We start from the raw sequence: 12,601 nt of genomic DNA on the forward strand, positions 1-12,601 counted from the left end.
GTAAGCATACGTTTAAGAGCGTTCCGATTCTAAAAATTAGTGGGTACCAGTTTAAAGTAGATAATTAGTCGCCTTCTTGTCGCTGGAACGCCGGTTACAATGCTTTTCTGACGTGATTAGAAAGAAGTGTTTTTCTGTTATATTGGCTGAACATGGCGGCCAAGAGGTGTATTCAGACACTTTTGCAACGGAATTGCTCCCAGTTACGGAGACATTTTAGCGTTTTTAACAACCGGAGACAATCCTTTAATGTTCATAACGAGGTATGGTATACTTTTGTTTGGTAAACTAAGTGATCAAAGGTATTTTTTTTTTCTCCGAAGATAAATCAATATTTGTTGCCGATTTGGTCGATCGTGTGTCTTTTCAAAAGAATTGTCTGCTAGAAAGTATTTTGCATTGTGTTTGGTTTGGCATTATGATTATTATACTGAACTGAAAGGGAGTTCTTCATCTTCAAACCCCGATAAATAAATGCTTGTATAAATTGCTGAATAGATGCGATGATCATAAACCCTCTGGCCCGATCAGGAACCAGACTGCTCATCAATGGTTTTTTAGTATTCTTTTTTAGAAAACATTGTTTTTTATGATGAGGAAAAAATAAAATAATCAAATCCAATGGAATCCAATTTCAGTAAACCATGGAGGAAGAATGTGAAAATTACATCCAAGTTGGTGTTCACTTTGTTACTTTTTTTCTGAAATATTGCTGCAATATGAGTCAACTCGGTCCTAAGTGAACTCGGTCCCAGTCAACTCAGTCCCAAGTCAACTCGGTCCCAAGGCCAAATCAACTCGATCCCAAGTCAACTCGGTCCCAAGTCAACTCGGTCTGTATGGTTGACGGGAAGTATGTTTTCTTTGAATTGGAAAAAAAACAACTAATAGACCTTATGCATTGACGTCATCCAGTCGCCATCTGTGAGGTCAAACGGTGAAGAAATAATCGAAACGCACATAGATTGGGCGGCCAATGAACGTTCTACTTTTGACCTCAATGCAGGGGCGCCGTACTGAAATGACGTCATGTGTATACGGTCTATGTAATGTCCTTTGACTTTGTACATGAAACGGGATAAGTGTGCATCGATGTTCGGGGTATACTATTCGATGCCTTCAATAGCGACCCATTTGTTTCTATATTCAACATTCACTTTTGAAAATTACCGATTGCGTTGGCCAAAAAAAAATGTATTGGAATGTCTCTTTGCTTTCAGTCAGAGTATTGTTTTCTGTATGGCTCTCCTAATTCATTAACGTTAACTGACAAACATTAATAATTGAATCCTCTTTGATTTCTTTTCAAGTAACTTACGTTTAAAATTAAATGATAAAAAAAACAGTACGAATTACATAATTTTTAAAAACTAAAGAAAGGATATTAATGTTTGGTTAAATTATAAAGAAAACTTTCAAGTTAACGGATCACCAATTTAAGAATAATAAATAATATCCAAAATCTACTAATTAATAATAATAATAATAATAATAATAACAATAAACAACAAGACTTATAAAAGTGCATTTTACAAGATACAATTAAAAAACTAGAAACTATTAAGGAAATTAATGTTTGGTCGAAAATAAATAACAAATATAATATCGTGTATATGTGTTACTTTCCCTGCTTTTCACCTACGTGACTCCCGGTTAGAATCACACCTCAGACCAAAGCTTTGTATGTGGATTGGATTTTCAGTCCCTTCCTGATTGCGTGAGTTTCCCTTCAGTTGGGGTTTCCCTCCCACATCCAAAGACTAAACATTTCCTCACAGTTCCTATTCATCCTGTTACTGGCGCTCATTGTGCTATTAAATGTGTTTTAATAATAACAATTTTAAAAAGATTATAGATTTTCCATTTTGAGTGTATTTTGGGCCAAGTAAAATGAGCGAGACACTCTTTGTTTTTCATAGAAAATTTTTTATTAGTTAAAAACAATTAAATAAACAATTAAAGCTCCTTGTTGTCGCCCGATTTAAAATATGGATAATTCTTTTTACTTGTATTAATTTTTGTCTACGATTCAGGAATTTGGCCAGTCCCCTCAGTTCGGCATATTGTTTGACATTGACGGAGTTCTAGTACGCGGGAAGCGTGTCCTGAACGAAGCAGTCGAGGCCTTCCAGAAGCTGTCCGATGGAGAGGGTCATCTACGAGTGCCAGCGGTGTTTGTTACCAACGCTGGCAACAAGCTGAGACAAGCTAAAGCAAAGCAGCTAACCGAATGGCTGGGCGTTAAGGTAACTACTTTATTGTAACTAGTCCTAACCCCTACACATAGTTAAAAAAAAATAAAAAATGGGCTACTGAATACTCTCAGCGGTCAGAGGCCAGTCAAGCTTGGCTTAGTTTCACAGTGCTGCTTACTACAACTGTGTTTGAGGTTATAACTTATGGCTGTCATACCCTAAGCCATGCTTAACTCAAAATAATCACATCGACATGGCTCCTTTCAGTGAACAGAGTTCAACCTGGGACTAGTTGTACAGTGCTGCTGACTGCACAACTGTGTTTAATGTTACATTTTTTGGGCCTACCTATTTATGTAACTACATTTATCATTGTAAAGCGCTGCAGAGCTCAAATCAAAATAAAAACCATTTTTAGTGTGGCCAGAGTTCAGCTGCAACGGTGTTTAAGGTTATAAATACATCTCAAATGTTTACACTAGTTTGTAAATTCATTGTGTTTTGATAATATTTTCCAACCTGACTTAATCTTTTTGTGCGTAGATTCATCCGGACCAGGTGGTTATGTCCCACAGCCCGCTCAAGATGTTTCCGCAATTCCATGACAATCACGTTCTTGTCTCGGGACAGGGGCCTATCAAAGAGATCGCTAAATAGTATCCTTTTTTATCACTTCTGTATAATATATTAGATGTTGAGTATCATGTTATCAAGAGTTATATTTATCTGAATGCTTGATGTTTGAAAATTGTTCTCTAGAAAAGTTTCATTTATGCACAAATTTCAAAGGAGCTGGTGAACAAATAACTACAGTACACGTATATAATACAAACCCTAACAAAAAACAAAAAAAAACAAGCGTCCACTTTTCTTTTGAACCTTGAAGGATCTGTCAAAACTATATCATGTGTAGGCCTATTTGGTGTTTTTTGTGTACAAATCAAGCATTTTCAGAGTTTGACCTTCTTATCTGCCAATATTGCACAATATTTAGTGTGGCCTCATACTTTCAAACACCAATCTAGATTTAGACTTTGCTGAAAGGTTGATGATCTTTATTTGGTGAACACCTGATTCATGCTATTACTGGGTTTTTTTGTGGAAGGCTCACAAACCATTTTTACTCTGTATTTTCTTGTGTGTTTGGGAGATTAACAGCAACAAGCTGTGAGATGGTGGTAACCATGATTGCGTTAACTCTGGGTATTTTTTACTTCCATTGTTTGTTAAAAATGTCAAAAGTGGATCAGGCTCTCTATTTTGTTAGTTGCTGATTCAACAAAATGAAAAATAAATAAACACTTACAGCCGGATAATCTTGGAGCCATTTGATATTTTATATCGTCAATCGTCTACAAGTGGTGGCCACAAACATTCGTAAAATTGAAAACTAAATGTCTACAGATGTGCGCAGTTCTTGCATGTTATAATCACTATAAACACATAGTCGAGGTGTAAAACTGTCCTCAAAATATCTTTTCCTGAACTGCAATAGTTTTTTTGAGAAATAAAAGTGTGGGTACTGGTTTTCGACAATACCATTAACATTGTACAATTGTCCATGGGCTTTAAATTCAAACCACTTAATGAAAATTCAATGAAAGTTTATTTTCTTCTCAGAATGTACAAGTGACATTGGTAAACAAACTTGATTACATGGACAGATGTTAATAATTTTATTTATTACCAAAACCAGTGGTTACCAGTACACAATTTGTACATTAATAGTAAGACTGCAAGGTCAGACCATGGAGCTGAACTGTGTACTTTTAACCCAGTAATAACCCCTGCTGTGGCTAGACAGAATGTAAGCATTATGGTCTCTGTTCAAACAAGTTCATTTGCATCAAATGCAGACAGACCATTAGCCTACCCTGGATGTCAAACCTTCTGTCACAGTTTAACATCAGATAATTATTTATTTTTTCCTTCTTTGGAAGGCTCCATGTTTAATTTGTTCATTTCTGGATACGTCAGAACTGTCATGGAGATTTCCTACTTGTGGGCTTTAGTCACCATGTGAATCATTGTGGTGTGATGGATAGTGCGTGTAGTTTTCCGGTCACAGGTCACAAATGCTTTTAATCTAAATAAAACCCTCCACAAAACCCCACATGAAAAGAAGGAAACATACACACAAAAGGATTACATATATATTTCTGTGACTTGTGGGTATCATTTTGCAGTTCTGTGAAATTACATACTTAATTTCTTAGAATGTTGTTATACAGCATTTAAATGTAGCACATTCCATTGGATAAGTGCAATGCAACTGACCATTTGGTTCATTTGTTCCTTCCTCTTTCGTACCAGACCAGTTTCTGCTCATGTTCTGAGCATGTGTACAGTGCTGTCTCTCAATGTGACATGTGCAGACACTTAGTATTGATTTTTGAATGTTCAGACCAGAGCAAATGACCATGAAGCTTTTTTACCTAATCCTACCTCCCTGTTCATCAGACCATATAGAGCTAGTGGGAGTTCTATGGTCCTTTCATAAGGATCTGTCCAGACTGCTGCTGGACCAAGGTCGAATGTGATTGACATATCACATGTGTCCACAGTTAGTGTTTCTGGCTAAAGCAAGGTTTTTAAAGCAAGGTTCAATTTCCTTTCTCTGTCCATGGTCCATTTTTTTCTTCCTCCATGGTCCAATAGACCTTGGTATGTTACCTGGGGCTTGTGGAATCACATGTTGACTATTTAGTGCCACATAGGCTGGACCCCATGTAGGCATGATTTGTTCATCAGCCCAAATGACAATATATTTTTTCTATAACAACTTTAGATATGATGAAAAGGGCACATCTCAAAACTACACTGTAGCTCAGTTGTTAGGGTTAGGGTCGGTTACATATATACACTAGTCAAAGTAATTTGTTCATTTGGTCAATGGATGATTTAATGGATTACAAAGACAGACTTTTCCTTAACCATGCTTTTCCTTCCCAGTCTTGGCTTTACTAAAGTGACCTCAGTTGAAGATGTACGTGATATGTTTCCACATCTAGACATGGTTGATCATCAGAGGAGAGCACCAGCAGGCAATGTGAGTCTCCTGACGATGACTAGAGCAAGCTAGTCGAAATGTTGAGACCAATTCAGAACTGACTCCGCGGCAGTACAGTTATTACGATCCTATAAGCTAAAGTAGTAGTCCAGTCTAATTTCTATACCATCTGCCCTGGTAATAGTTATAAAAGCAGGACAGTTCTTTTCAGAACTGATTATCTACTCCGCGGCAGTAGAATAAAGCAAGACAGTTCCCTAAGAACAACTCTACCTGGCAAGTAGATACACACATGGTGTTACCGCAAACCAAATATATATTGATACCCCACCATGCAATGCCTCAAATCCTATATAATGTAAGTACGCTTACACTGATGCGTTTCTTTGCAATAGTCTTTCTTGCACATTCGCAACACAGTTTCTGTTAAAAACTTTTTGTTTGAAGCTGCTTATTTGTTATCTGCTTATTGTAAGCTATTTTTCACTCATTGTATTTTTTATTGTTCTCTTTACAAGCTCAGAGGCTTTTGCATTAGGCATTTTGCACATGAATGTGCATCTAATGGCAGTTCCTTTGTTTTTAAAAGAAAAAGGCTCTGAGGTGTTTTCCTAAGTTTTAGGCATTAAAGATGAGTCGCATCCACACTACACGGACAAGTTAGTATTTAAGATCAATGCTCAAACAAGAACTGCACCGGAATGAAATTTAATACCACAGCAAATTGTACTTGTTCTTATTTTATTCTGACTAGAATACTTTTCTTTTTCTTCTTCAGCCCAACGTAGATATTTTCCTTCCTAAGATCGAGGCAGTTGTTCTATTCGGAGAGCCAGTCCGATGGGAGACCAATCTTCAGCTGATTCTCGATGTCCTTATCACCAACGGCCAGCTCAACCAAACGCTGGACCATGTGCCATACCCTAATATACCCGTGCTTGGATGCAATGTGGACCTCATGTGGATGTCTGAAGCCCCCCGCCCAAGGTAAGAACGGTCTCGGTCTTTTGGATTTAGATATATTCCCAACGCTCTTATTTAAACCAATCGAGAAGAGAGGAGACATTGAAGAAACTTCAGTTTTAGATGTGGGAGGAAAACCCCAGAGATTTTTTCCAGGGAAAACACGCGCAGTCAAGTAGGGACTGAAAACCCAGATTCACATAGTGCCCCATAGAGCCGAATGAGAAGAGAGGAGACAATGAAGAAATTTCAGTTTTAGAACCCCAGAGAATTATTCCAGGGATCGGGAACTCCCACGCAGTCAAGTAGGGACTGAAAACCCAATCCACACAGTGCCCTCGGTGGGATTCGAACTGGGATCATAGAGGTGGAAGGCAAGGCAAGACACCACTACACCAACCTGACCGCCTTTGAGATGGGACTGGTCAACTGTTCTCGGCCACTAAAAGGATAAAGTTTCCTTTTTTTCTTTTTTACTTGCGAACCTAAAGTATCCAGTCAACCATTTAGTATGGCCCTGGCTTGCTCAGTCAACCATGTATTGTGGCCCTGGTTTGCTCAGGGACTGTACATGTACATGTTATTGTCATGCACCACTGAATCATGTGAAAAGCTGTTGCTATGGTAACTGTCAATTCCAGCTTTGCTTTTGTCATACTGTACATGTATGAAGCATTAAAGTACGTAGTAATTTCACAGACATACAATGTAAATGTAAACAACAACAACAGTTTGTTATAAATGAGCTTAGCTACAACTGTTATTGTTGTAGGTAACAAAGCCATTTTGAATATGCTGTTGATGTTTTGTAAACTGTTGCTCTCTTCTTGTCCTATTAGGCTGGGTCATGGCTCCTTCATGGTCTGCTTAGAATCATTGTACAAGGTAAGGCATAGATTGTAATCACTTTATGGATGCATGCACAGAAAGTATCAGAGGGAAACCTCAGCCAAAAAATGCTTCAGGAACCTGAGTTGAATTAAACATACCATGTGACTTGATGTCATGTTGGAGAAAGAGGTTAACGGCAGTGGACACTATTGGTAATTACTCAAAATAATTATCATCATAAAACCTTTCTTGATTACCAGTAATGGGGAGAGGTTGATAGTATAAAACATTGTGAGAAATAGCTCCCTCTGAAGTGACGTAGTTTTCGAGAAAGAAGTAATTTTCCACGAGTTTGATTTCGAGACCTCAAGTTTAGAACTTGAGGTCTCAAAATCAACATCAGAAAGCACACAACTTCGTGTGACAAGGGTGTTTTTTTTTCTTTCATTATTATCTCGCAACTTCTACAACCGATTGAGCTCAAATTTTCACAGGTTTGTTATTTTATGTAATGTTGAGATACACCAAGTGAAGAGACTGGTCTTTGACAATTACTAATAGTGTCCACTGTCTTTAAAAATTGGAGTGGATTATGGTTTCTGATGGTTTATTTTTAATATATGGAGACTGCCAACTTCAGGGCTAGATAGCTTAGTTGGTAGAAAGCTGGCTCGTTCATGGTGTTAATCAGGAAGTCACAGGCTCTAATCCTGCACCAGTCATATTTTTCTTTGTTCAACCAAATAATGTAAAAAAAAAAAAAAAAAAACATTCTAAAGATTTTTCTCAAACCAACTGGAAAATTACAAAGGAATCGTCTGTAGGTTTCTCAAACACATTGCCAAGAATAGACCCCTTCCAATGGACAGTTCAACAGGGTGAACTCTCAAAATGCTTATTTATTTAAAAGTGAGCACTGGTTGTTAATTGTTTGGAGGCATCTTAACAGTATACAGTAGTTCTGCATTGATGCAAGGCAACTGTAACTTTACTTTATATCTTGATGGATTTACTTTCCACAGAAAATCACAGGGCGTGATCTACTGTACACAGTTCTAACGGGTAAACCCAGCCAGATAACCTACCACTGTGCCGAGAATGTACTGAGTCAACAGGCCCAGGCTATGGGGTGTACGGCACCGCTGAGGACCCTTTATGCGATAGGGTGAGTCTATAGAATCACTAGAGTGTGTTGCTAATGTGTGTTTTGTGTCTTTTTAATGGAAGGGTCATGGCTGAGCGGGATGGTATGTTCCCAGGCCTGGAATTTCAGCTTTGAATATGTTGAAAGGGCAAGGCCATTGTCATTTTGAAAAGGGCACTTCCATTTGAAAATCTTAATTATGGGAAACTTTTGAAGGGCGCCAAGGCCGAGACCAGGGGTAATCAAGGCCATGGCCGCTGTGGTCTGCATTTTAGGCCTGTATGCTGTGTGTTTGCCAGAGCCCAATTTTTGTATAAGAAGTTTTTATGCAGAAATTATGCAATTAGCATATTAGGCAAATCTTTCTGCTATGCAAAAAGAAGCAGGGAAGCATTCTGAAACTGTATACATAATGGGATTTGGCTGGTAACATGCTTTTGCGAAACAGGATTAACTTGCCTTGGGTTCAATTTCACAGCAATGCTTACCACGGAATTTTGCGCTTACGGTCCTCATTATGCGTTTACAGGAATGACACTCAATAAATGCGCTAGTTATGTAGAGCAAAGAGTTTGCGTATAGACAAGCATACAATGCATAAATTTCAATGTTACAGTAAGTGAAGATATATTGCAGAGATATGGATATACATGTAGGCTCTGGCCAGTCATGAGGCCCTTCCTTCCTGAGAGCGAATAATTCTATGTCAAAAATATCAAAGTTTGTATATTGCTTATGAATTGAGGGACTTTCCTATTGAATTTAAGAATTTATTCGGTATTGATTTGCACTTTCTGACATACTTCGACACTATATCCCAGAGTCTCTTAACCTCAGCACTCCAGCCATAATCTAACAATCCCTTTCATGACAAAAGGGTAGGGGACCAGCCCTTTTCAGTTGCTGGTCCCCGATGCTGGAACTCTCAACCAAATCACCTCACTCCAGACATTCAAGTGTAAATTAAAAACCTAAAAGTATTGTATCTCTGCAAAATATGCTTTTCAAGTCTTACTTATTAATTTTTGTTCTTATTAATTTTAGTGACAACCCCATGACGGACATCTACGGTGCCAATCTCTACAACCAGTACCTGATGGCCAAATCCAACAGTCGTCTCAAGGTCCCCGGTCATCGTCATACGGCTACAATCCGCCAAGGTGTTGCCATGTCGGACAGCCATCATCCGATTCCGGACATAGACACCAATGGAGAGGATAGCGGTCACCACATCATCAATGAGCTCAATAGTCATGTATGTGAGGGGGAGGTTAAGATGAACGACGTCGTCGATGACGGATGTTCCGTCTGTATGGAGTCTGTACTCGTCTACACCGGTGTGCATTCCAAACCCAACGAGGTGGGCCTTCTCAACGAAACCACGCTAGAGTTAGACCATGGACACAGGGACTTTGAATACAACAAAGCTCTGATTAAACCCAGTATAACCACGCAGAATGTACTTGAGGCAATCGACGTCATCTTCGATCGAGAGAGTTTCAAGTGAGCCTGTACCGCAAATCGTTCTGCCAAAATGTGTGTGATAATGGAGTGAAATGGGTGACTCCTTTAAAATGAAAACCCATCTAATTTATTGCTTCTGTGCACATTCTGTACTACGGTATGAAAGCAATTTTTGAAAACACTTTTGCATTCAAGGCTTGGGTGTGACGTGCAAACAAAGCTCTATTTTATATTTTTACTGGACTCTTTAAGGTCCCATAAAACACCGTTATTCTCAAGAATTTAACAACAATATTTCAAATATTTATTCTTGTGCACCATAAATTATTGAATGTTTTAAGTTTTTGGCGACAGATATTTTTTAAATGCCCTGCTCATCATAAGAGAGAAGAGAAGAATAATTTCCTCATGGGTGACAATAAAGAAAGTTTGAGCAAAACCAAGCTCGATTTGTGAAAATCATGAACCTCAAAACTGATTTTTAGAGGAATTGAATAAATAAAAGCGTCAGAAAAAATTACAAAAGCCTCACAAAATGATTTCTTGCCCCTGTTTTGGACCCCCCCCCCCCTCTCCAAAATGTTGAGCCATGCTATGGGTAATGTAGTGGTGTGTTGTGAGTGAGCGGTCAAGCACCCCAGACACAAGCTTTGTTGTTAAGAATCAGCAAAATATGGGTTCGAGTCTCGGTCGTGAAACTGACTTGTAAACACTATGGCCACAGATTTACATTAAACTGACACGGTTTGAAGATAATGATAGTAGAAAGCTTTCCTTGAAGTTTTACTTCAAATCGCCCTGCCTTTAAACATTATTACACATGAGCTGACTTGATCTAGAGTTGGCTGAGAAGGTTCAGTCATCCTTTACTAATTCTTATTCAGCCAAACGTGCTTTCATCATCGTAAATTATAACTTCAAATTTGTTAAATAGGGTGGTGTCTGACATCTTTTTAAAAAGTGTATAATTTAAGTGTTTTTCTCAAAGTATGCATTATAGTGTTTGATAGGCAAGGAGTGTGTATAGAGTTGGGACATTAGTTGTACAGGGGTGGTCTGCAGGACTAAGTGGTCTTGTTTTAGTGAACGTAATTAAAACTGGGCTTAATTTATTTGCGGCAAATAAAAATAAGCAAAGGGTAAGTTGCAGGGTCTTCAAATGAAGTTTCAACAACTTTGACAGTTTTACTTCATGCTTCTCTGGAGGATTAATATTTATTATGAACCTTGTAATCAGTGAGCTTTCAGATTGAAATAAATTCATTATTATTTCTGATTTTTGATAATAAACAATCCTGCATTAAATTAACAATCAAGCTTTAAATTTAGTTGTTTGTTTGTTTCCTTATAGCTAAGCATCGATTACCAAGCTCTCTTCCAACTTGGACTAAAAAATGTCTGCAAGATAAACCCAACTAGACAAATCTTGGTAAAACAGAAATTGGTTACTGGCTACAATATCATGTGATATACCGTCTTTTCTAACTGGTTCCCTCACGAATATTGTGCTATTTTTTTTTACAAGGTAAATATTAACCAAACTAATGTACTGTATAGGTTTCCTTTATTTAACATATGAACATGCAACTGTAAATATATTAGCATTTTCTGTAAATATCACTTCTGAATAAAAAATAAATCACTGTACTATCGCTAATAAACAGAAGCAAACATCAAGTGTTCCTAGTCACACATCATTTTCTTAAACTATTTATTTTATCATTCTATCACCCATTTTGTAAATTAATTTCTATAGAAGATTGAGTTGAACCAATTGTGGATATTATTTTGATTTAAAGTAAAAAAACAGTGAAAGTTAAAGAATGCTTTTCATACATGTTATTTGTTTGCTTTTGGAAGGTTTAATGCTATTTATTTTAAGGCTTTTTCATAAAAAGCCTTTATAAGAGCAGCATCATTTCAGATGCAGAGGTTTTTAAGTAGCAGCATTTGTACCACCCACATTGTTTCAGATAATGCACATCCTTTCATTTTCAACTGTACTGTTTTAAATATTTCATAAGAAAAGTTGAAAACTTACTAGAAATGCTTTTGTATGTCAAGCCTTTGTGTTCAAAGCACATTTAATGCAGATTTGACTATTTGCGGTGTATGATTACTTTCATTTTCATTGTTTTACCCTAGGTGTAATAGGTGAAATAATTTTAGAGAAAAATATAGGGTTAACTAATAAAGTGAACACTTCGGACATAGAGAAACACATTCCTAGTTTTAGTTTTTTCTCCTTTTGTTTTGTGTCTTGTATTTTGGGGGTTGGTTGATGGGGGGGGGGGGTAGTTGAGTAAAAACTTTCTGAGATTTCCTGGAAGAAAGTTTGGAAAAAGTACCAGAATTGTGGTACTCAGTTCTGTTAGATTATTAGGTTATTTCTGTTTTATATAATAAAAATTATAGTCTTCTTCTTTTTTATAGTCCTTTATACACAGGAGGGGGGTCTAAAAGTGCTTCCTAATTTTGAAAATGTTAAAATAGTGGGTAGCGACTGATACCCTAAAATTTGAAATTTAGCAGACTGAAAAGTAGCCCAGAAAAAAAAATGGGTCAACAATATCAAGCATTTCTGGGAAGAGGCTTGTTTGTTCACTTAGATTATCTTCCAGTGAAGGGAACTAAGCAAACACCAAGGTGGCAACAACCTATCTCTCTCATACAAACACATTGTGTAATGTCTGCGATTGTGAATTGCACAAATCAAGAAGTTGTGATTCAGTAACTAGATGACAATACTTAGTCTAGTCATTGTGAAATCAGCAGTTAGGTTTTAAGAATTGAACCTACAACCTTGTGATTGGAAGTCATTCGGTCTAACTGGACCCTGGTGACAGACAAGCAGTACAGCCTAAAGACTAACATGTTTAATTCCCAGGGAACTTCCCCCTCCAACACCAAAACACTACAAAAACAGGACCTATGGTATACAGGTTGGCTATGGTTTTCTTCCTCCATGGTTAGATATTTATAGTGTGTTTAATG

General features: G+C 37.5%; 1 protein-coding gene across 1 annotated transcript; it reads left to right on the forward strand.

Annotated features, from left to right (window-relative positions):
• The first annotated feature begins 106 nt into the window (after window positions 1–106).
• On the forward strand, window positions 107–11,830 carry LOC139933909 (haloacid dehalogenase-like hydrolase domain-containing 5). Its single transcript, XM_071928141.1, has 8 exons — window positions 107–263; window positions 2,034–2,246; window positions 2,739–2,851; window positions 5,148–5,244; window positions 5,984–6,192; window positions 7,008–7,053; window positions 8,022–8,164; window positions 9,188–11,830. The coding sequence occupies exons 1-8, from the start codon at window positions 153–155 to the stop codon at window positions 9,648–9,650; spliced, it is 1,395 nt and encodes a 464-aa protein (XP_071784242.1). The 5' UTR covers window positions 107–152; the 3' UTR covers window positions 9,651–11,830.
• Window positions 11,831–12,601: the final 771 nt, after the last annotated feature.

The sequence above is a fragment of the Asterias amurensis genome, chromosome 2 (genome assembly GCF_032118995.1).
Source record: "Asterias amurensis chromosome 2, ASM3211899v1".
NCBI classification, from domain to species: domain Eukaryota; kingdom Metazoa; phylum Echinodermata; class Asteroidea; order Forcipulatida; family Asteriidae; genus Asterias; species Asterias amurensis.